Source organism: Neoarius graeffei, chromosome 17, assembly GCF_027579695.1.
Source record: "Neoarius graeffei isolate fNeoGra1 chromosome 17, fNeoGra1.pri, whole genome shotgun sequence".
NCBI classification, from domain to species: Eukaryota; Metazoa; Chordata; class Actinopteri; order Siluriformes; family Ariidae; genus Neoarius; species Neoarius graeffei.
The window spans coordinates 48,465,000-48,491,556 of NC_083585.1; the positions used below are offsets into that span (position 1 = coordinate 48,465,000).

General features: G+C 42.0%; 1 protein-coding gene across 1 annotated transcript in view; it reads left to right on the forward strand.

Annotated features, from left to right (window-relative positions):
• The window catches only part of nphs1 (NPHS1 adhesion molecule, nephrin), a 265,377-nt gene that overhangs the window by 205,457 nt on the left and 33,363 nt on the right, over positions 1 to 26,557 (forward strand). Inside the window, exons 18-21 of the mRNA XM_060897686.1 lie at positions 346 to 508; positions 1,642 to 1,798; positions 4,170 to 4,321; positions 25,580 to 25,691. Coding sequence (XP_060753669.1) covers positions 346 to 508; positions 1,642 to 1,798; positions 4,170 to 4,321; positions 25,580 to 25,691 — 584 coding nt within the window. The remainder of the gene's footprint in view (positions 1 to 345; positions 509 to 1,641; positions 1,799 to 4,169; positions 4,322 to 25,579; positions 25,692 to 26,557) is intronic.

The window sequence follows — 26,557 nt, forward strand, 5'->3', positions numbered from 1 at the left end:
GGACTGTGGGAGGAAACCAAAGCACTTGGAGGAAACCCACACAGACACAGAGAGAACATGCAAACTCCACACAGAAAGGCCTCAGTCAGCCACTAGGTTCAAATCCAGAACCTTCTTGCTGTGAGGCCATAACCACTGCACCAATATGCTGTCCTGTCCTGAATCAGTTTTTGGTTTTAGTATGAAAAAGTTGCCTACTTTTATTTTTAAATTACTGGTCTGGTAGTAAAACAACAAACAAACAAAAACCCTAGTTATGCAACCACTAGTACGCACAAGGTACTAGTACTACCTTGTACACAAGGTACAAGGTGTTTTTTTCTTTCTTTTTTTTGTATCATACAGGGTGAAGGTGAGGTCAAGGAGTTGGGAGAGATGAGTCAGGACGAATCGACTGGACTTTTGACCATCTATGAGGTGACCCGAGCTCAAGCAGGTCCTTACCAGTGCACTGCAAACAATGGCATAGCACCACCTGCCAGTGTAGTGGGTCAGCTTGTTGTATGCTGTGAGTTCTGCACTTACATTACATGACGTCTCTTTGAATTAAACCCTCATGCACTTTTGTACTTGGAGCAGTTCTCACATTAAGCAAGTGAGAACACAGCAGTCATACTCAGGTGTAGACCAAAATAATTGGTCCATGTTTGTGGTTTGGTCTCAATCTGTACTCTTCCAATGAAATCTAGAAAGTAAGAATGTGATTCAACCCAAACTGGAGAAGATGAATCAAGCATGAAATCATGCAACTATGCACAATATTACCTAACTCACTGTTCACAAGTATTTTCCTACATTGAGCCTCGGGACAATAAAGCAATTCAAACTACCACTTAAACTAGCAACCTTTAGTTTGGTTGGTTACATAAGCTTGGTTTGACTCACTAATGGTCATATGAGCTGAGATTTCTCCAAGACATGCTTAACTCTTTTCAAAATACTGCTTTATGGGGCAGCCTAACACACCTGAGGGAAAGCACTCAGTGCTCTTTTGCATATACATGAGCTCACAGTCACACAATTTGTAAATGTTGCTCTGATTTAAAAGGAATAAAGTAATGCCATCCATCCCACACAGAGAGCACATCCGATTATCTCCTTTTTCATTGTGAACAAAACAGCCCCTACTCGGTATTTGTAGTGATTAATGCTTTAAATGTAAATGCAAATCGAGTGATTTAAGTAAACTATTTTGTACATTACATTATGCAGGTTTGCTCATCACTCTGCAACACTAGAAAAAAAATGCACAATGTTTAGTAACTCGCTATACATACAAATATGCACAAACTTCAAAATAATAGCAATTGAGGTAAGTATGGACCAAATGTGTGAATATACTGTAGACTTGGCTTCAGAATACATTTATTCTTCCCCTTACATTTGTACACAGCAAAATCCCCAGTGTTGAATTAGCACCCAGAGTGTTGATTTAACACCCTACTGTGTTTATATGTGTCCAATTCAACACTGGGGATTTTGCTGTGTAAGTGGTCCGAGGCGAATTTGAATGGGTGCTGCCATAGCACTTAGTTTTGTCTCCAAGCTTGATGGAAAACACACTTCTGGGCCATTGTACTGGTTTAGTCAATCTCATTAATTGAATATGTGTATGTGTATTTGCATGTTCTTGTGTTGAAGTTGCTCCAGAGCTGCAGAAGGGGGTGCAGTGGAGAAAAGTGGCAAGTCGAGGAGATGGTACTACTGACACTGATTTGGTTTGTCAGGCTGAAGGAGTACCACGTGTCCAATTCAGCTGGGCAAAGAACAGCATACCAGTGAACTTTGGCAACCCACGGTGTGTACACACACACACACACACACACACACACACACACACACACACACACACACACACACACACACAGAAGATACACAACACAAGTATAGAGATGAAAATCCTCTGCCAGGTAACACCCAAGTAGACAAATTTAACATTAATATTTTCACTACTGTTACTAATACTATCACTAATGTTAATTTTATTAATACAGTACTACTGCTGCTGCCACCAGTATTACTCTTGGTGCTACTACTACTAGTGCTGCTGCTACTACTACTGCTATTGGTATTACCACTACTACTACTCCAAAATTGGTCACTACTGCCACTGTTGCTATTACTACTATTACTGGACTACTACTACTACTACTACTACTACTATTACTACTACTACTACTACTACTTCTGCTACTACTACTACTGCTATTACTACTACTACTGTTATTACCACTACAACAACTACTACTTCTGGTATTACTACTACTTCTGCTATTACTACTACAACTACTACTACTTCTGCTATTACTACTACAACTACTACTACTTCTGCTATTACTACTACAACTACTATTACTTCTGCTATTACTACTTTGAGGTTTATTGAGACAAAAGAACAGAGTCAAAAACAGGCAGAGGTGTAAAACAGAAAACAACAACAATAACAACAACTACCAAAACAGGAACAGATCCAAAACACAGTCCAAGAACAATGGAGAGACACCAGGTAGGGTCAACATACAAAACTATCAAAATAATATCAGATCAACAGGACAAAGCAAAGGGAAAAATTGAGAAAGACAAGGTAAGGCAGCATGGTGGTGTTGTGGTTAGCACTGTTGCCTCACAGCAAGAAGGTCCTAGGTTCGAGCCCCGGGGCCGGCGAGGGCCTTTCTGTGTGGAGTTTGCATGTTGTCTGCGTGGGTTTCCTCCGGGTGCTCCGGTTTCCCCCACAGTCCAAAGACATGCAGGTTAGGCTAATTGGTGGCTCTAAATTGACTGTACATGTGAATGTGAGTGTGAATGGTTGTTTGTGTCTATGTGTCAGCCCTGTGATGATCTGGCAACTTGTCCAGGGTGTACCCCGCCTCTCGCCCATAGTCAGCTGGGATAGGCTCCAGCTTGCCTGCGACCCTACACAGGATAAGTGGTTATGGATAATGGATGGAAGGGAAGATCAAACACAGAAAATCAGTTCACAAAAAAAAAAAACTTCCGAACTCAGTAAGGCCAGCTGTAAGGCTTTGTGCCAGAGGTTACTTTCATATGCTTTATACAGCAGTTCCACAAGAAGTACAAAATTGCACTGAAGAAAGTAGTTTTAGTATTTGGGGGTGACCTCTGGTGGTCTGGAGAGGAAAAGGGTTAGATTCAAAACATGTACATACACAAAACAGACAATTAGGTAGGTTCAAAAAAGTATTTACTATTTACAAGTATACAGCTATACAAATTACTTCTACCTCTACATAAGACATAGTTTAAAATAATAGAGAATAAAATAATAGAATAAAAGCTGTGAAATTAAAAAGTATAATGTAAGTAAGTAAATAAATAAATAAATGCACAATGCCACTCAGAGAATAAGCACATTGTACATTTAGTTTTTTGCACATTCTACATAATTACGCAAAAATAATAATATCACATATTTACATATAGTTGCAGTATATGTTGGGATAATCTGCTTAAATAATGCCACTGATCATCTTATGTCCTTCTTGTGTGTGTGTGTGTGTGTGTGTGTGTGTGTGTGTGTGTGTGTGTGTGTTTTTGTTTGTTTGTTTTTTGTGTGCGTGCGTGTGTGTGTGTCTGTGTGTGAGTTTCTAGGGACATCACCCTCATCTGAATGACTATAAATTTGGTGATATTTGGATAACATAACTGTTGATATTTAGTAATGTTGGACATTTATTTGATTCTGTAACTTATACAATTATCTTTATTGTATTTAGTTAGCTGTTGTGGGTAGCAATCACAAAATATGTAAAGCCATAACAAACAAATCCACAAAACTGGGTTGTAAGAAACAGGACCAAACACTCACACACTGTTTTAGCCTGATGTCTTCGCTAAAAGCAATTATTGAGAGAGCTTATACACTGAAGTGGATTTGAAGTCTTGAGAGAGCAATTATACACCAAAGTGGGTTTGAAAATATCACTGCACTGCGCACATCCACTCCACATCACATCAGTAAAGCAGGATTAATTTTTGGAATGAAACCAGCAAATTATGAAAATAGCAACTGGGTGCAAATCAGACAAAAAAAAAAACCTGGCTTATGCTCAACAGAATAACAACGCACTGATGTGATATGCTGATATATCTGTGTGTGTGTGTGTGTGTGTGTGTGTGTGTGTGTGTGTGTGTGTGTGTGTGTACGGTAGGTATCTGGAACGGACAGTGAAAGAGGGAGCCATACACACCAGCACTCTAACTGTAGTAAATGTGAGTGCAGCTCTGGACTATGCTGTGTTTACCTGCACTGCCCGAAACAGCCTCGGAGAAGACACACTTGACATCCAGCTGCTCAGCACCAGTATGCACATACACTCACTCACACTTGATATGGCTTTTTTAGGTGATCCTCAGGTCAGCTAAATACCAATCACCTTACCCATCGATCTTTCATGGTATTTGCCATGTAGGAAGCCAGAGGAAGTGAGAGTCTCACTGTCAGCAGTAAATGATATTACATAGGTTTTATGGTGGTTGGGGAAAATCCATAAGATGACGCTTCCTACAACTTTAAGAAACCTAAATATATTTGATCAAAAGTTTATTTAACAAGCACATTCTGCTTAAAGATTTCTAGCCAAGTGTGAGTCCCTCAAACAATGATTGTCACGTTTTGATCAAGTCTTTGGATAGCTACGGTATGTGCTGTAGCAAAATGTACATAAGCCTGACCAGTTCAATTTAGAATCAGATCCCAGTTGTCAAAATGTCTGTGATGCTCCTGGACCACAATAGGAATCCAATTTTAAATGCAGGTTTTTTTTTTTTTTTTAATTCCAGACAATGTTTTTCCAATCCTCAACTGTCTAGTTTTGGTGAGTCTGTGCCCACTGTAGCCTTAGATTCATGTTTTGGCCTGACAAGAATGGAAGCCAATGTTGTCTTCCGCTGTTTTAGCCCATCTGCCCCAAGGTTCAATGTGTTGCACACTCTGAGATGCTTTTCTGCTCACTATTGGTTGTAAAGACCGGTTATTAGCTCATCTGGCCAACAGGTGATGAGCTTATGTGTCGTCCGACATGCATCCGACATCATCCATATTTCACAAAAATCACTTCTTCTCTCTCAATTCTTCACTGATTTTTATTCTTTTTTGCAGGAAGGTAGGTCTGCCTTGGATGCATATAGCTTCTACGCAAATGTGCATAATTGCAATTAATAATGAAGATATGGAGTAATTAAGCCCTAATGAGCAGTTTCCACACAAATCGCTTCTTCTCCCTCAATTCTTCACTGATTTTGATTCTTTCTGGCATGAAGGTAGGGGTACCTAGGGTGCATATAACTCCTACGCAGCTTTCCTCAATTATAATTATTAATGAAGTTATGGACTAATTAAGCCTTCATGAACAGTTCAACAAAAATCGCTTCTTTTCGGTCAATTCCTTGCTGTTTTGGATTCTTTCTGACAAACAGGTCAGTATTCCTAGGGTGTATATAGCTTCTATACATAGCTGGTATATAGTGTATACAGCTTGCAGCATTTATTGTGCAAGGTGGCCCACTTTAGATCGTTCCTTCTGGACTAGACAGGACTGGAATGAGCTACACCATCATCAACGATCTCGTTTAAGTTACCATAGCCTTCCTGTTAGCTTGGCTGTTCTCCTTTAACTCTCTAAACATGTTTGTTGTATGTGAAAATTTCTGAGATCAGCAGTTCTTGAAATATTCAAACTAACACATCTGGCACCAACAAGCATGCCACTGTCAACACCACCAAGTTCACATATTTCTTCATTCTGATATTTGATGTGAACACTAATTGAAGCTCTTGACTTGATACATAAAACTGGTCACAAGCTTCTCATAGGTTCCACTCTGCATCACTAACCCTCTCTACTGGGGGCTGTTCGATGTTCTCTGGACAGGCCATCAAGGATTCACAATCCTGTAATTGCTCATTTATAAATAAAAATGGGACCTGATCAACCTAAAGAGTCGACTGACAGGATTTACACTTAAAGCCTCTCTGAGATGTCTCTCTACAATCAACAATTATGCTTTTTGCTGTTAAATAACACATTGCATAATTAGTTTATTAGCCTTAGAATATGTGAAGTGTCTGCTGCTGCCCTTCCTCTACCTGGTTGCGTTAGCCAGCTGGGATGGGAAGACTGCTATGCTTACAAGATATAATGAATGATCATCAGATGTATTTAATGATTAACAATGCTTGATAAGCTCACCAAGGTGGCACAGTGGTATAGTGGTTAACACTGACTACGTTTACATGCACGTCCAAATCGAGCTGCTGTTGGTAATCGAGCAAAGGGTCCCAGCAGGGGTGCCAGAGAAATCCAATCCTACATGCACAAGTGAAATCGGGCTATTGTGCAAGGTGCATTGTGCACCCGAGCCACACGTGGCGCTACACGCCCCATCGTGTTGGTACACTTCCGGTTGTCGTCATGAAGAAGAGCATAGTGTTGCCAGATACTGCTGACGTTTTCCAGCCCAAAACATGTTCAAATCCGCTAAAATGCACTTAAAACCCCCAATCTGGCAATACTAGCAGTTCCGTGTTCAAGCTGTTAGGCTTGCTCTAACAGACTATGGCTACAAACTGTCCGGCGCAGACCACTGTTTTGTAAGACAACTTATTTTGCACAATAATATTTTTCTAAAGTCCATTTTTTGCTTACAAAAAATATTTTTTTTTGCTTACAATTTAACTTATGTCTTAATAAACACACAAAAAGTTCAATAGTTTTGTTTTTATTGACATTCTTCAGATGTTGGACATATATATATATATATATATATATATATATATATATATATATATATATATACACACACACACACACACACACAAATACAATGACTTGTTTATGTACACAATTCACAGCTATGCAACAGCTGTACAGATGTATTTGGTGATACAGTAAGTGAGCTAAATTTTAACAGTGCAAACAATGCCACAAAAAGAAAAGATTCATGCCGTTGTCATGATTCGTTGTCATGCCGACCGAGGCTGTTGTGTTTCCCGCTTGTGGTCTCGTCACTCGTCACTTCCGGAAGTAGCTCGACAGCTAGCTCGATAGGGTATACATGCACAAAGTAGCTCGGCAGAAATCGCATAAACTAGGTCGTGTAGCTCGATTCCGAGAAATCAAGTTCGGTTCAATTTCAGCCAAATTAAGGTGTATACATGGCATTTTGAACTTCGATTTCAGTCGAGCAACGGCAGAAATTCGATTCTCTCTATGTGCATGTAAACGTAGTGACTGTCACCTCACAGCAAGAAGGTCCTGGGTTCGAGCCCAGTGGCCGACGAGGATCTTTCTGTGTGGAGTTTGCATGTTCTCCCCGTGTCTGTGTGGGTTTCCTCCGGGTGCTCTGGTTTCCCCCACAGTCCAAAGACATGCAAGTTAGGTTAACTGGTGACTCTAAGCCCATGTTTACATTAGACCGTATCAGCGGATCATCAGATTAACGTTTTTAAAAGGATTAGTGTGCACACAGCAACACCAATACACGATTTGCGTGCACACAGCAACACCAATACACGGATACGCTCGGCTCCGCAGGCATCCTGCGCTCCAAATCACTCCACCCTGAACAGCGAGTGCCCTCTGGAGGGTTGCGCACTCCGGCCTTGCACAGCTCACAGAGCACGCGAGTGGAGTGCACAAGCAGTTATTCGGGACTGAGCCGCTGTGTGTGTGATCCCAGCGCATATCACTTACCACTTGCAAGTGGAAGGATGGCAAGCCTAAAGACAATCATAACTACACAATGATCAGTATTTGCAGTATTTTCATACTTTTATACTCTTTAATGAAAGGTGATACAAGGCGGAAGTCCGCGCCATTTTTCAGCAGTCGCGTCACATGACCAACGCCAGCGAATCAGGAAGGTGGATGTCACAGTGACGTTGTCCAATGACGATGCCAGCTAGAGCTCAGCACAGCGTATCTCAATGTTTACACAGCACCGGAGCTGACACAATCTGGATTGAATACGTGGACCCTGGCGGATTCCCGTTTCCAGGCGGTTTAATGTAAACGGACAGTGCATCCGCGAAGAAAACGAGACAGATACAGTCTAATGTAAACTTGGCCTGCATTGACCGTAGGTGTGAATGGCTGTTTGTCTCTATGTGTCGGCCCTGTGATGACCTGGTGACTTGTCCAGGGTGTACCCTGCCTCTCACCCATAGTCAGTTGGGTTAGGCTCCAGCTTGCCTGCAACCCTGCACAGGATAAGCAGTTATGGATAATGGATGGATGGATGATAAGCTCACAGCTAATGTAGCTAGCTAGTGTTATTTGTGGCTGGGACTGAATTTGTGAGGAAGCAGGATTGGCTCTGGGCTTATATGCATTTCTGTTTGGGCTTTGCACTCCTTTAGGAAACTTGAACTATCCAAAGAAGCTCTATGAAAATACACATTCTATAAAATCGAGTTGAAAGTTGATAGGGGTTTCTTCTAAATTTTCTAAAATGGTGCATTAAGGCCATTTTAAAAGTCAAAGTTTTTCAATATTGCCTAAACAAAAGCAAAGCAATCATTCTTTGTCTTCCTCCCTCATTTCTTTTTCTTTTAAATCACTTTTAGAGCATTCATTTCTCTTCTAACTGGATCAACCTCTCTCTTTATTTTCCATATTCTCATCTCTCTTTCTCTCTCTCTCTGTCTGTCTGTCTTCGGGCCAGTCCACTATACTCTGGCAGCACATTTAATGTTTATCATAAAAACCATGAAATACAATCCAATATTTGCTTTGCTCCCACCCGTTTATATTTTTACAAGTGTGAATATTCATAATTAATCTTATAGTGATAATAAATATATATGATATTTTTTTTAATCATCAGATGCCTGAGGAGAAAGAGCAGTTTTTTTTCCACTAATTTTTACGTGACATTAAATTTTTTGAAAGTTAAACAGCAGGACTGACTATTCTGCCCTTGTCTACTCATAATTACATAATTACTATTTATTCGCCAGGGGAAGTGAATGAGAACATACTGTATATCCTCTCTGTCTCATCCTTGCAATTTTTCTTTTCTTCAGTGACTCTGAAGTACACTCTTCCGTTGGTTAATATATTCATTCTCTATCATTTCCTGTCATCAGGATAGCAGTGAGGGGAAATTTAATTGTTTATGCAAGTGCATAAAGTTCATTACCTGATTTCTACAGTGAGAAACTTCTTACAGCTACAATCATTTTGTGTTCTACCACCACCACCACTGCCACCATCACACACCAATATTATAATTAAAAGTTATTATTTTCATTAGAATGATCACTAATACTACCACCTTCATCATCATCATCATCATCATCATCACAGTCAGGAACAAATATCATCATCATCATCACTACCACAGTCAGGAACAAATATCATCATCATCATCATCATGATTATCAATACCACCACAACCTTCATCATCACAATTATCATCGGCAATATTTATAATTCCATCAACCATCAGTCATCACTGCCATCAACCAAATCATATTCATCTTAAATCATCACCACTGTCAGGAGCCAACATTATCATCGCTATCATCAGAATGATCACTACCACCACATTATTTATCATAATCATCATCATGATAATCATCATGATCAACCATCATCATCATCATTCACCTCACCACCATCAACCAACATCATCTTTGTTTTCATCATCATCACTACTGCCAGGAGCCATCATCATCATCTCCTCTTCAGTACTGACACACACACGCGCACACACACACGCTTTTATTTTGAACACAAGTCTAAAATCTTAGAGTTTTCTCACTAAAGCAGGAGAAACAGGAGAAAGCTGATGAGTATCTCACACATGGCATATCAACAGTTTAACAGTTTACAGCATGATAGTCAAATCCCTAACAGAAGATTTTATTCATAACACTGTTAGAGTAAACAAAGAATCTTCTCTAGTCTTTTTGAGATTGCATGGCTTTGTATTACATTAACGTATTTTATTCTATCCACATTCATTAGATAAGAGCAATTGCATGCTCTGATTGGCTACTCTGGATATCAGCTCATATACCATGAGTAGAGAAAAACAAAATGGCAGAGCACATCAAGTCAGATATACACTGTAAAACATTTCAAATTGGTTTAACTTGGAAATGCAAGTTCATCTGCTGCCTTGAAAATGCAAGTTAACTCAATTTAATGATTATCTTTGTTTCAACTCAGAAAAAGTCTCGATTAGTCAAGACAACTAAGTAATTCAAGTCTAACCTTTGAAAACTTGCACAGATAAGTTCAAATTAAAACACTTTTCAGAGCTCATTGAGTTAAAGAGAAAAAGTAAGTGGACATACCTAAACAAGACTGAAATGTTTTACAGTGTATGGCATTATCAAGTTTTTAAAAGAAATAGAAATATCTAAAAGAATATTTTTTTCCCTCCAATATCTCCTGTTCCACACTCCAGCCCAGCAGGTGGCGGTAATGTACTTTTAAGTTGGTTTGCCAACTGCTATAAAACCCTAAAGAAGAAGAAAATGGTGGAGCATGTTGCTGAACCAACCGAGAACAAAACAAAAACTCTACTCAAAAACCAAACCCCAAAAAATACAAAAAAAACCCCAACAACAACAACAAAGTATGGAATGAAAGTATTGGATGGTAAGAATTCTTTTTTTCAAGAATTTTTATCACATTTTTCACAAATTGCTCCTGTCATTTCGCCGGTTTGTTTACATTCTAAGTAGAAATGCAGGGATGTGATTTTTCCGCGAATTCGCGTAATTCCGCTTTTTTCACCTCAAAATTTGAAAAAAAAATTTTTTTCCGATTTTTCACTCAAAAATCCGCATTCGTATCCTATTCGTTCTGACTTTCAGTAATTCCGTCATTGAGATGAAATGAGGTACGTGATTGGCCCATCGCTCTGTAACAACCAATGAACGCGCTTGTTAGATAGCTCTGTACATAAGCTCGCTTCAAACAAAGAGTTGAAAGATGACAGCCTCCGTGATCGAGCGTAAAGATTCAAATCGAGTTAAAGAAATCGACAGAATAGTGAAAAACAAGTTCCGCTGGGAATGGTTGGAGAAAGAGGTTGCTACAGACGAACAATTCAAGCTGCTCAAAAGCAAGCCCCCCCCCCCCCCTCGCGCACGCGAGCAGCCCCCCCCCCCCCCCCGCACGCGAGCAGCCCCCCCCCCCGTGTGTGTGTGAGAGAGAGCGAGCAGCCCTTCCTCATGCCTACTTGTTGCGGCTTATGGCCCACTTGGGGGGGGACCCCCCCTCCACCTCCACGTTCTGCCGGCGACGGCCGGGTATGGGCCCGACGCTCCAGCGCCATCCATTTTCAGGGCTAGTTGATTTGGCAGGTGAGTTGTTACACACTCCTTAGCGGATTCCGACTTCCATGGCCACCGTCCTGCTGTCTATATCAGTCAACACCTTTTATGGGGTCTGATGAGCATGTCAAAAAGGAAATAGTATGTTGAGGATTTTGTGATCAAACTGAAAAATCCTCAAGTGAGTTAACGCTGTATTGAAGAACTTGTTGAAGTTGAATGACATTGGTAGAGTAGAAATATTAGATAGAGATATTGGCTTCTTCACAGACTTCTGATTGGATTGAATGGATTCAGCAAACACATTTTTTGTGAATGTTGTTTAGTGAAAAAGTGATTTTTATTCTTGCATATGAAAATCCTCAAGTGAGTGAACACTGTACAGTTCTGTATATGAGTCAATTTCACAGAAAACGCATTTTTTTTTGTCCGGACGTGTTTTGTTTACATTTTGAGATTTCTAAAACCTTTTTATGGTCTCATATGATAAAACATTACCAGTTCTACCTTGCATTTCAAAATTTGACTACTTTGGTTCATTGACTACTTTATCCCCCCACCAGGGCGCTGCCCTGGACCAGCTGGGGGCCTGTGGCCCCCAGACCTCCGGCTAAAATTTTCAGATAATTTCACCAGCCCCAAATCACATCCCTGGAAATGATTTTGTTGGACATTTTGTACAAAGTTTGTATTTATTGAATTTGCAAAAAATAAAAATAAAAATGCTCTGTTTCTCAAAATCCAGTGAATGTGGAGAGAATCAAACAACTGTTCCACTCAATCTCGTCGTACATGGCTTATAGCCGACTTGATGCTATGCGTCTCGTCAGCTATCAGGCTCATGTATGACTGGATTTCGTGGAATAACTGTTTATGATTAAGTGCCATATCTAGATCCCAGGAGGAATCAGGTGGCTCAAAGTGAAAAATAACATTGGACCACATTCTCTACTGGAATAATCATATAAAATGTGAAGATAAGAAATAGTCCCCCCCACCTCATTGGCTGTCAGCTCATGTATGACTCAATTTCATGGATTAACTGTTAAATAGTACTGTGAGAACCTTTTGGTATATTTTCTAACTTCTGCAGCCCTGATCTACAGAGTCACATGTGCCTCTGTAGATGACCAATTCATAGGACCATCTGCACATTCATTCAATTATCTAATCAGCCAGTCATGTATCAGTAGCTCTCTGCACAAAATCATGCAGCTACAGGTCAAAAGATTCAGCTGATATTCACATAAAATATCAAAGATCTCAGTGAGTTTGACTGTGGTATAGTTGTTGGTTGGTTGAGTATTTCAGGAACTGCTGGTTTTTCACTCACAACAGTCTGATGCATTCGGACAGAATGGTATGCAAAATTAAACCAAACAAAAATAAACGTTCAATGAGTAGCAGTTCTACAAGCAGAAACACCTTGTGGATGGGAAAGGTGAAGAGAGAATGGCCAGACTGGGTCTAGCTATCAAGAGAGCTACAGTAACTCAAATAAACACTCTTTACAACCGTGTTGAGCAGAAAAGTATCACATCAAACATCGTGGTGGATGGGCAACAACAGCAGATCACATCACGTTACTGTCCTCTCAAACTGTGAAAATATTCAGATCCAAAGGGCAATATTCAATATATTCATTATTTCATTCAATATTCTTTATTTCATTTTCCTCTCTTGCTTTACTCTACTCTGATTTAGGTGTAAACACATTCCTTTCATTCCAGACTAGGTATTACTTAAGTTTTATTTTCAAACTGCATCACTAACAAATACAACTATCAAGGTGCCAGTGCATTGAAAGGCTAAGTGCATGCATGTCTTGAATTACATTTGAGTCACAGAGGAATTTTATTTAAGAATCCCAGACAAATACCCTTTATAGACTCTGTTCCAATTCACAATATGAGCAAGTCATTTTTTTTTCCTCAATTGCCAGGGCTATGTAATAAGCAATAAAAACGGGTAGTGTTTTTTTTTAAAGTGCATCACAGTGGAAGGGTGTGTGTGTTATGAGCAGAACTTGAAGCTGAGCGTTAATAATTAAATCCCAGTGTTGGTGCCAGTTTTGGAATGGCAAACTGTATGATCAGCAAAGGCTCATCCTGCCAGCGTTGCTGCAGTGAGTGGCTCCTCTGGGGTTGTAATTTCTGTGTGTGTTTTGCTTTCATAGTAGTAACTCTGCATTATTGCATGACTGTGCTTTTAGTCTGGACTGTCAGAATGTCACTTGTACAGGAACGCCTGCAGCTGTATAGACAGTATGATTCAATTCTGTGGTTTCAGTGTTTTATATATGACGAGTTTGGTTCCAAAACGTGATAAATGGCATTTAAAAAAAAATCAAGTTCCCACCAAAAGAAGTTTGGAATTTGAGTGGTATTTAAATTTCACAAATCAATTTTATGCAAAATGTGATATTCGCCACATTTCTCTGCATTGTATATCCCCCTTCTTTCTGTATCGCAACAAGCGTCACTACTGATTTTCCACAGAATGCAATATCTCCACCTGACCAATCACAGCACACCATTCAAATATGGAAACAGTAATAGCAGCTCCAACTGACTGTCAACATCACAGACAATCGACATATTTAAGGAGATTTTGAACAAAATAAATTAATAATATTGATGTGTGTGTATGTGGGGGGGGATCTTTCTTATCTTCACGTTTTATATTCCAGTAGAGAATGTGGTCCAATGTTATTTTTCACTTTGAGCCACCTGACTCCTCCTGGGATCTAGATATGCCACTTAATCATAAACAGTTATTCCACGAAATCGTGCTCTTATCTAGCTGATATCCTAGTAGTAGAGTAGCCAGTCAGAGTGCATAATTGCTCATGTCCAGTGAATGTGGATATAATAAATACATTGAGGCACTGCCTAAAAGCGGCACTCCCAGTGAGTGTAAAATGTGTTTGTAAATAATCCCACGTCATTTTTTTTTTTAAATTAAAAATAAGCGCTGGATAAAACCACATGTATCTTATGTAGATAAAGATACAAATTTCATTGTCCAGTGGTTGTGTTTATGAGATTCCTTGCCTTGCACTTATGATAGGGTTCTCAACAGTAGCAAAAGCCATCAAAATCAGGTCGATGCATCACCATATTCTCTTAAGTATTGAGCTCTGTTCCACCCCGCTATGAATTTAACTGTACATGCTGTACAAGATGTCCAAACTTCTCAATGTATTGTTCAGAATAAGAAGTTTGTCCTTTAAAAAAAAATGTAAACACCTGACTTGGTCTATTAACATTCCTTTGTGTGCAAAATAGATTGGGGCTTGTAGGCAAAATGAATGTTATTTAGGGAAATCTGTGGTCCAATATAAGAGATGATCCATGTTCAGAGGCTGTCATAGGAGTTGATCAACTTTGTTTGTAGCTATATTTCACACAAAAATAATCATTTTAATTGATGTAATAGATTTATTGCATTTTTTTTGGGGGGGAAAGCACATGTCAGGGATTTATCGTGTTTTGGGAAAAAAATAATCAGGTTGTTTTTTTTTTTAATAAAATTTTAAAAATCAAAATTTAGATTTGCAGTGTTATAATTGTTATCCTTCATTCCTTCAATTTTCTTAACCTATGCATTCTTGGTATTGTCAGGAAAATTTAAGGCAGTGGGTTCCCGTTACCTTCTGCCCCAGTGCTATCCCGCTCAGTGGGCCTCCTGCACTTACAAACTGCACCAACTTAGGTTACCCATGGCACTGTCATGTATGACTGTTTCCTGGATGGCTGTTGACTCTATTGATTGAGTTCCTCCATCCTTAAGCAAGCTGGTGTCCAGTCACCAGGGCAGTACCCTAAGGACATGGATTATTTGACCCATAGCTGGGGCAAGTGTTGGTGAGTTCTCAGAGCATGTCCACACGCTGGTGGATTATGCACACTCACCTCTGGGGCCATTAGCTACTCGGAGATCCACCATCATGTCAGCTTTGTGTCACAAGACCCAAATTACCAGGTGTAGCCACAAGGAAGCCATATAGGAGTCTTGGGTAAGAGAGAGGTATGACTGGCATGAGAAGTCTTACACCAAAGTTGCTTCCTGGTTCACTTTTTAGGGCTAGCCAGTGGCTGGGTGGAAAGTTGGGTTGGGATAAGGAGAGGTTTATGAGGGTAGGAAAAGGATGAAGGAAGAATGAAAAGATAGTTTGAGGAAACACACACACTAATATATATATATATATATATATATATATATATATATATATATATATATATATATATATATATATATATATGTATGTGTGTGTGTGTGTGTGTGTGTGTGTGTGTATGTATATGTATGTATATATGTGTATGTGTGTGTGTACACACACACACACACACACACACATCCATTTTCTGCCGCTTATCCGGGCCGTGGGAGTAGCAGCCTAAGCAGAGCAGCCCAGACTTCCCTCTCCCCAGCCACCTCCACCAGCTCTTTCAGGGGAATACTGAGGCATTCCCAGGCCAGCTGAGTGATGTAATCTCTCCAATGTGTCCTGGGTCTGCCCCAGGGTCTCCTCCCAGTGGGGCATGCCCAGAGAACCTGCCCTGGGAGGCATCCAGGAGGCATCCTGACAAGGTGCCCAAACCACCTCAACTGACTCCTTTCAATGTGGAGGAGCAGCGGTTCTACTCTGAGTCTTGCCCGAATGACCAAGCTTCTTACCCTGTCTCTAAGGGAAAGCCCAGCCACCATTCTGAGAGAACTCATTTCAACTGCTTGTATCCACGATCTCATTATTTTGGTCACTACCCATAGTTCGTGACCATAGGTGAGGGTGGGAACATAGATGGACCAGTAAATTGAGAGCTTTGCCTTTTGGCTCAGCTTTCTCTTTACCACAACAGACCGGTTTAGTGTCTGCATTACTGCTGACACTGCCCCAATCTGTCTATCCAACTCCCACTCCCCCCTACCCTCACTCGTAGACAAGACCCCGAGTTACTTAAACTCCTCCACTTGAGGTAGCAACTCCCCCCTGACCTGAAGTAGACACTCCACCCATTTCCAGCTGATTGCCATGGCCATGGACTTGGAGGTGCTGATCCTCATCCCAGCCGCTTCACACTCGGCTGCAAACCATCCCAGTGCATGTTGTAGGTCACAGATTGATGAAGCCAACAGGACCACATCATCCACAAAAAGCAGGCCACCAAACTGGACACCCTCCGCCCCTTGGCTGTGCCTAGAATTCTGTCCATAAAAGTTATGAACAGAACCGGTGACAAAGGGTAGCCCTGGAGGAATCCCACATTCACCGGGAACGATTCCGACTTACTGCCGACAATGCAACCCAAACTCCTGCTCTGTTCATAAAGGGTCTGAATGGCCCACAGCAGTGGGCCCCAAACCCCATACTCCCGAAGCACCCTCCACAGGGCACCATGAGGAACATGGTCGTAAACCTTCTCCAGGTTCCCAAAACACATGTAGACCAGTTGGGCAAACTCCGATGCACCCTCCAGTACCCTTGCAACTGTAAAGAGTGGGTCCAGTGTTCCACGACCAGGATGAAAAGCACATTGTTCCTCCTGAATCCGAGGTTCGACTATTGACTGGACTATCCTCTCCAGCACCCCAGCATAGGCTTTCCTGGGGAGGCTGAAAAGTGTGATCCCTCTATAGTTGGAACACACTCTCCAGTCTCCTTTTTTTAAAAAGGGGGACCGCCATCCCAGTTTGCCAATCCAGCGGCACTGTCCCCGACCTCCACACAATGTTGAAGAGGTGTGTCAGCCAAGACAGCCCAACAACATCCAGCACCTTCAGGAGCTTGGGATGAATCTCATCCACCCCTGGAGCCCAGCCACCAAGGAGCTTTTTATCCACCTCGGCAACCTCAGCCCCTGTGATGGGCAAGTCCTCCCAAACGCCCTCAGACTCTGCATCCTCCTCAGATGACATGAAGGTGGGATTGAGGAGATCCTTGAAGTATTCCTTCCACTGCTGGATAATGTCCCCAGTTGAGGTCAACAGCACTCCATCCCCACTGTAAACAGTCAGGACAGAGCACTGCTTCCCCTTCCTGAGCCACCAAACACTTTGCCAGAATCTCTTTGAGGCTGACCAAAAGTCACTTTCCATGGCCTCACCAAACTCCTCTCACACCAGAGTTTTTGCTTCAGCAACCACCAGAGCTGCATTCTGCTTGGCCCATCGGTATCTGTCAGCTGCCTCTGCTGGAGGTGGCAGTTGAAGATCTGATGGATGGGAGCCTCCGCCAGACATTTCCAGCATACCCTCACTACATGTTTGGGCCTACCAGGTCTGTCCAGCCTCCTCCCCCACCATCTGATCCAGCTCGCCACCAGGTTGTGATCACGTGACAGCTCTGCTCCTCTCTTCACCCAAGTGTCCAAGACATACGGTCGCAGATCAGATGAAACAACTATAAAGTCAATCATCGAGCTATGGTCTAGGGTGTTCTCATGCCACATGCACTTATGGACACCCTTATTCTTGAACATGGTGTTTGTTGTGGCCAAACCATGCATGGCACAGAAGTCCAACAACAGAACATTGCTGGAGTTCAGATCGGGCAGGCTGTTCCTCCCAATCACACTCCTCCAGGTCTCACTATCATTGCCCACATAAGCATTGAAGTCCCCCAGTAAAACAATGGAGTCCCCTCATGGTGCATTGTCTAGTACCCCACCCAAGGACTCCAAAAGGCCAGGTACTCTGAACTACCATTTGGCGCATAAGTACAAATAACAGTTAGAGACCATTCCCTGACCCAAAGGCATAGGGAAAAGACCCTCTCATTTACTGGGGGGAACTCCGATGTTAGCGGGCCAAACTGGGGGGCTACCAATAGCCCCACCCCTGCCAGGTACCGCTTACTGTTGGCAACTCCAGCATGGAAGAGAGTCCAACCCCTCTCCAGGAAGTTGGTTCCAGAGCCCAAGCTATGTGTTGAGGTGAGCCCAACTATATCTAGTCGGTACCTCTCAACCTCACGCACAAGTTCAGGCTCCTTTCCCACCAGAGAGGTGACATTCAATGTCCCAAAAACCAGTTTTGTCAGTTGGGGATCAGTATGCCAGGGCCTCCGCCTTTGGCTGCCACCCAATCCACAATGCACCAGACCCTTATGGCACCTCCTGCTGGTGGTGGGTCCACAAGAGAGTGGTTCCGTGTTACTCATTCGGGTTGGGCCCAGCCAGGCCACACTGACAGGCCCAGCCACCAGGCGCTTGCTGACGAGCCCCTCCCTCAGGCCTGGCTCCAGTGTGGGGCCCCAGTATCCCTGGTCCAGGCGAGGGCACTCGGATCCTTACTTTTGCTCTCATAAGGGTCTTCAGAATCACTCTTAGTCTGACCTCTCATCTAGGACCTGTTTGCCTTGGGAGACCCTACCAGGGACAAATGCCCCCAACAATATAGCTCCTAGAATCACTGAGGCACTCAAACCTCTCCACCATTTTAAAGTGTCGATTCAAGGAGGGGTATATAATACTGTTATATTAAAGTTTCTATATATAAACAGTTATATAATATCACTGTTTATATTATATAAACAGTTATGTAATACTCTTATATTAAAGTTATATTAAAGGTTTTTTGGGGCAGTGGCTAGACTCTGTTTGGAGCCGGTCTAGAATGGAGATGTAAGGCGCCTCCTTCCCTCCACTAGCCTGGGTGGACACCTTGGGCAAGTGTTAGTACCGTACACCCTTAGCCTCCCTCAGCCAGGGTTATGGTTCCTACTGCCTTGTAGACGGCTAGGGATAGTCAAAGGCTAAGGGAGCAAACCCCTACAGAAAAACCCGGAGCGGAAAACTTTGAAATCAAGTCCCAGTAAACGCAAGCTACTGTGAGGGCAGCCCTCTGGATGAGGTAACTGGCCAGCTGCTGCGCCTCCACTCAGTGGGTGCACGTTTTGGCTCCCAAACCTGCACCCATAGCTGATTGACAGGAAGAGAGGGTGTCGCTGGGATTGCACGACCCATTGCCACCTTAATCACCCACTGTGCAGGTTTGTTTCCTTGCCACTTTTTCCACCATACTCCACCCCATGCAAGTCCTGCGGCGAGGGATAAGTGGCGATGGAGGCAGGGAGAGGATGCTCCTGGAAGCCTCTAGTCACGAGTCCACATGTATGGTGGCCCTGATGTGATGGTCACTCAGGGAATGACCTGGAGCAACTCCCCTGTTCGTATCCTGCCAGGACGACAAGGCAGCCCTATTCAGGGACAGCACTGCCTTCTCTAATTTGGAGAGGGGGGTATAAAAGATCCCCTAAAAAAAAGCTTGCTGCACTTCGACTTGGCTGTTGACCACGACGGTCTGGTCATCCAATTCTGCAGTAGAAATAGTAAGGAAAAGATTCACTTAGCAGCATGGAACGTTCGTACGCTGCAGGGTAATTCAAATAATCTGGAACACCGTACAGCCATTGTGGCCCAAGAACTTCAATGCTATAACATAGCTATTGCAGCCCTCAGTGAAACCCGACTTCCGGAAAGCTCTCAACTCACAGAAAGTGGCTCCGGGTACACTTTTTTCTGTTCTGGTCGACCTAAAGATGAACCCAGACAAGCTGGAGTCGGCTTTGCCATTAACAACCAGTATCTCAGCCTTTCAGACTCTGTCCCCCATGGGGTCAATGAATACCTTATGTCGCTTCATCTTCACCTAGAAGCTGGTTATGTCACCTTAATTAGTGCGTATGCCCCTACCATGACCCACACTGACAAGACTAAAGAGCAATTCTATGAAGAACTAGACAAACTCTTACAAGCTGTCCCTCGCTCAGACAAACTCATGTTACTGGGTGACTTCAATGCCAGGGTGGGTGAAATCTACAAGTGTGGCAGCAAGCCAGTTGCAGTCGAGCTCATGCAGCTGTTTAATGTTATCTGGGATAGGGAAGCTGTTCCACAGGACTTTAAAGATGCCCTGTTTGTGCACCTTTTCAAAAACAAAGGTAACAGACACATCTGTGACAATCACCGCGGCATTTCACTCCTGGCAATAGCGGGTAAAATTCTTGCAAAAGTCATCATCAATCGCCTCACTGCTGCTATTGTGGATGAGGTAATCCCAGAAAGCCAGTGCGGATTTCGTGCCTCACGTGGCACCACTGATATGCTTTTCTCAGCAAGGCAAGTACAGGAAAAGTGTGTTGAGCAAAACATGGAGCTCTTCATGGTCTTCGTTGATCTTACAAAGGCCTTTGATTCAGTGGGTCGTGAGGGTCTTTGGAAAATATTTGCCAAAGCTGGATGCCCTCCCCGTATAGTCAATATCATCCGCTGGTTTCATGATGGCATGGTTGGCCGTGTTGTAGACCAAGGCTCAATTTCTGCACCTTTTGCCGTCGGCAATGGAACTAAGCAAGGTTGCGTCATGGCTCCCCTGCTTTTCAGCATTGTGTTTTCAGCCATGCTCCATGATGCCTTCAAAGACTGCGATAAAGGTGTAATGATTCGCTTTAGAAGTGATGGCAGCATTTTCAATTTAAGGCGTCTTCAGGCCAAGACCAAAACGTCATCTATGCTACTCCGGGATCTACTGTATGCGGATGATTGCGCTCTTATCGCCCATTCCTTTGATGATGCTCAGCTCATTGTTGACAATTTTTCAAGAGCTTGCTGCAGATATGGCCTTACCATCAGCATCAAAAAGACAGAGTTACTACACCAGCCGAGGCCTGGATCACCACCATGCTCTCAGTCCATCACTCTGTGCGGAGAAGCATTGAAATTGGTTGAGAAATTCTGCTATCTTGGAGGCATTCTTGCACAGAACGCTAAAATCAATGATGAAATCACAGCACACATCAGTAAGGCTGGTTCTTCCTATGGCCGGCTGCAACACCGCCTCTAGTCTGACCATGGCATAAGGCTAAGCACAAAAGTCCAGGTGTACAGGACTATGGTACTGAGCACTGTCCTCTATGGCTGTGACACATGGATCAAATACTGTTGTCATGTCAAAGCGTTGGAGCAGTTCCATCAACGCTGCCTTCGCAAGATCTGCAACTTGACCTGGAAGGACAAAGTTCCTAACACTACAGTTTTAGATCACTGTAAAATCCCAAGTGTAGAATCGCTTGTTACACGTGCACAGCTATGCTGGGCCGGGCATGTAGTGCGCATGGGTCCTGAAAGGATTCCAAAAGTCCACATGTTCGGCGAGTTGTCAACTGGAAAAAGATTGCAGGGCGGACAGCGTAAGCACTACAAAGATGTCCTTAAAGCTTCTCTGAAGGGCTACAAGATCGACCCTGGGCCATTCAAGAAGACCACCAAAGATCGGACTCAGTGACGCAGGACCTGCAACAAGGGATGCCAGCTGTTTGAGGAAGCAAGGACTGCCAGGCTGAATGAACAGTGTCATCGTCGCCATGCTGCTATTACTGCCCCGCAAGCTTCACAAGATTCGCAGTATGTCTGCGTTGACTGTCAGCAAGTTTGCGCTTCGCACATCGGGCTGATCAGCCATCGCAGGCATAGACACTAAGTGGCCAGGGACGGAGATTCATCATATCGATGACTCAACCATATTAAAGTTTCAATCAGAAAATAGTGGTTTTCATGGTACCATTTTTTTCATTCATATATATATATATATATATATATATATATATATATATATATATATATATACACACAGTGGGGCAAAAAAGTATTTAGTCAGTCACCAATTGTGCAAGTTCTCCCACTTAAAAAGATGAGAGAGGCCTGTAATTTTCATCATAGGTATACCTCAACTATGAGAGACAAAATGAGAAAAAAAAATCCAGAAAATCACATTGTCTGACTTTTAAAGAATTTATTTGCAAATTATGGTGGAAAATAAGTATTTGTTCAATAACAAAAGTTCATCTCAATACTTTGTTATATACCCTTTGTTGGCAATGACAGAGGTCAAACATTTTCTGTAAGTCTTCACAAGGTTTTCACACACTGTTGCTGGTATTTTGGCCCATTCCTCCATGCAGATTTCCTCTACAGCAGTGATGTTTTGGAGCTGTCGCTGGGCAACACGGACTTTCAACTCCCTCCAAAGATTTTCTATGAGGTTGAGATCTGGAGACTGGCTAGGCCACTCCAGGATCTTGAAATGCTTCTTACGAAGCCACTCCTTCGTTGCCCGGGCAGTGTGTTTGGGATCATTGTCATGCTGAAAGACCCAGCCATGTTTCATCTTCAATGCCCTTGCTGATGGAAGGAGGTTTTCACTCAAAATCTCACGATACATGACCCCATTCATTCTTTCCTTTACATGGATCAGTCGTCCTGGTCCCTTTGCAGAAAAACAGCCCCAAAGCCTGATGTTTCCACCCCCATGCTTCACAGTAGGTATGGTGTTCTTTGGATGCAACTCAGCATTCTTTCTCCTCCAAACACGACAAGTTTAGTTTTTACCAAAAAGTTCTATTTTGGTTTCATCTGACCATATGACATTCTCCCAATCCTCTTCTGGATCATCCAAATGCTCTCTAGCAAACTTCAGACGGGCCTGGGCATGTACTGGCTTAAGCAGGGGGACACGTCTGGCACTGCAGGATTTGAGTCCCTGGCGGCGTAGTGTGTTACTGATGGTAGCCTTTGTTACTTTGGTCCCAGCTCTCTGCAGGTCATTCACTAGGTCCCCCCGTGTGGTTCTGGGATTTTTGCTCACCGTGCTTGTGATCATTTTGACCCCACGGGGTGAGATCTTGCGTGGAGCCCCAGATCGAGGGAGATTATCAGTGGTCTTGTATGTCTTCCATTTTCTAATAATTGCTCCCACAGTTGATTTCTTCACACCAAGCTGCTTACCTATTGCAGATTCAGTCTTCCCAGCCTAGTGCAGGTCTACAATTTTGTTTCTGGTGTCCTTTGACAGCTCTTTGGTCTTGGCCATTGTGGAGTTTGGAGTGTGACTGTTTGAGGTTGTGGATAGATGTCTTTTATACTGATAACGAGTTCAAACAGGTGCCATTAATACAGACAACGAGTGGAGGACAGAGGAGCCTCTTAAAGAAGAAGTTACAGGTCTGTGAGAGCCAGAAATCTTGCTTGTTTGTAGGTGACCACATACTTATTTTACCGAGGAATTTACCAATTAATTCATTAAAAATCCTACAGTGTGATTTCCTGGATTCTTTCCCCCCATTCTGTCTCTCATAGTTGAAGTGTACCTATGATGAAAATTACAGACCTGTCTCATCTTTTTTAAGTAGGAGAACTTGCACAATTGGTGGCCGACTAAATACTTTTTTGCCCCACTGTATATAATTTTTTTTTCTCAAGTTTATCACAGTGGATTTATCATGTTTTAGAACCAAACTCTATACATGAGTGAATGATTAATGATGACTGTTGTTTCTTGACATTTTTGTTAAAAGCCAATTTTTATTTCCAGTTGTTTACTTCACTCATATTCTCATCTCATCTCATCTCATTATCTCTAGCCGCTTTATCCTGTTCTACAGGGTCGCAGGCAAGCTGGAGCCTATCCCAGCTGACTACGGGCGAAAGGCGGGATACACCCTGGGCAAGTCGCCCACTCATCACTCATATTCTTTGTATATATATATATATATATATATATATATATATATATATATATATATATATACACAGTCACATGCAAAAGTTTGGGCACTCTTGCTGAAAATGTCGGTTACTGTGAATAGTTAAGTGAGCAGAAGATGACCTGATCACCAAAAGGTCATAAAGGTAAAGACGACACATTTCTTTTCAGCGTTTTCTGCAAGAAGTGTATTATTGTGTATTATTTTTGTTTTGTACAATTGGAGAGTGAAAAAAGAAAAGGAACACCATGCAAAAGTTTGGGCACTCCAAAACATTTGAGTTCTCAGGTAACTTTTACCAAGGTTCCAGACCTTAATTAGCTTATTGAGCTGTGGCTTGTTCAAATTCTTTGTTAGGGAAGGTCAGATGATGCAGATTTCAAAGCTGTATAAATTCTCTGACTCCTCAAATCTTGTCCCTAAAATTAACAGCCATGGGCTCCTCTAAGCAACTCCCTCACATTCTGAATAATAAAATAATTGATGCTCACAAAGCAGGAGAAGGCTACAAGAACGTAACAAAGTGTTTTCAGGTAGCTGTTTCCTCAGATTGTAATGTTATTAAGAAATGGCAGTTAACAGAAACAGTGGAAATCAAGGTGAGGTCTGGAAGATGAAGAAAACTTTCTGAAGGAACTGCTCGTTGGATTGCTAGAAAGGCAAATAAAAACCCTGTTTGACTGCAAAAGACCTTCAGAAGGATTTAGCAGACCCTGGAGTGGCGGTGCACTGTTCTACTATGCAGCAACACCTGAACAAATATGACCTTCATGGAAGAGTCATCAGAAGAAAGCCTTTCCTGCATCTTAGCCACAAAATTCAGCATCTGAAGTTTGCAAATGAACATCTAAATAAGCCTGATGCATTCTGCAAACAAGTCCTGTGGACTGATGAAATCAAAATAGAACTTTTTGGCCACAATGTGCAAAGGTATGTTTGGAGAAAAAAGGGTGCCGAATTCCAGGAAAAGAACACCTCTCCAACTCTGAAGCATGGGTGTGGCTTGATCATGCTTTGGGGTTGTGTTGCAGCCAGTGGCAAAGGGCACATTTCACTGGTCGAGGGAAGCATGGATTCGAATAAATACCAGCAAATTCTGGAAGCAAACATCACATCATCTGTAAAAAAGTTGAAGTTAAAAAGAGGATGGGTCCTACAATAAAACAATGATCCAAAACACACCTCAAAATCTACAATGGAGTACCTCAAGAGCCACAAGCTGAAGGTTTTGCCCTGGCCCTCATAGTCCCCTGACCTAAACATCATTGAAAATCTGTTGATAGATCTGAAAAGAGCAGTGCATGCGAGACAGCCCAAGAAACTTGTAGAACCGGAAGCCTTTTGCAAGGATGAATGCGCAAAAATCCCCCAGGTAAGAACTGAAAGATTATTAGCTGGCTACAAAAAGTGTTTACAAGCTGTGATACTTGCCAAAGGGGATGTTACTAGGTACTGACCATGCAGGGTGCCCAAACTTTTGCTTTGGGGCCTTTCCCTTTTTTGTCATTTAGAAAATGTAAAAGATGAAAATAAAAAATTGGTTTTGCTTAAAATATCAAGGGAATGACTCATCTTTAACTTTATGCCTTTTGGAGATCATTTCATCTTCAACTTGCTTAACTGTTCACAGTAACAGCAATTTTGACCAGGGGTGCCCTAACTTTTGCATACCACTGTATGTGTGTGTGTGTATACACACATTCTCTCTCTCTCTGTTTGTCTGACAGATTACCCAGATCCCCCCTCAGACTTGAAGCTTCTTAGGGTCTCCTCAAACTCCGTCACTCTGGAATGGATGCCCGGATTCGATGGAGGACTCACTCAGAATTTTCGAGTTAGGTCAGACACACAGACTAATTCTAAATTAGTTTATAATTAGTTTGCAAATAATGTCAGGCAAGTGTAGTCAGTGGAGTTGACTCTCATGTCACAGAGGACAGATGTGTCACACCATGGCATGCTTTCTTACTTTTAAATGTCATAATATCATGCAAGTTGTTTTCTCAGTAACTTTTAGAAATGAGTAAAAAATATAAGATTTGTTGATTGTTGAGGAAGAAGAGAGTGAATGAGTGTGTAATTGGGTGGAGATAGAGGGTTAAGATCCTGTTTATTAATTAGTTAGTTAATTAGTCTGTACAGTATTGAATATATACACTCGTATTACAAAATCTTCATGTATAGTCCATCATCGACTTCTGTATTTTGAACCATCACGTGCAGTGTTTCATTAACACATTTTATGTCACAGACCGAAGAGTACTTCTAGCTGTAAGTTTAATGAAAGGTATATATTAATTTGCTAATTCTAATAATTTTTTTCTTTCTAGAGTTACAATTCATTCACAGGCATTTATGGCAAGGCATTCAACATAACCAAAGCATAATCATAAATAAAGGCCTGAAGTGTGAAATGTGTTGCTATTTCACAAAAAATTATAAAGTGTGGCATGTTCATCTGATTTATTTTATAATACATTTACTGTTAGATGTTTATTTTATATTTACTGAAGTCTGTCAGCAGGGGTCAGCACTTTGTAATGGTCAGTATTTATACAGACAGAGGAGATTAAGGAGGTTGAACAAAAAGTGTTTAATAATACATTTAAAATTGTATCTGCTGTCAAATCGCTATGCTATAAGATGAAGCCCATACTCTGGGATGTGCTGTTACAAGAAAATAATTCACTCTGCTTTACATCAGA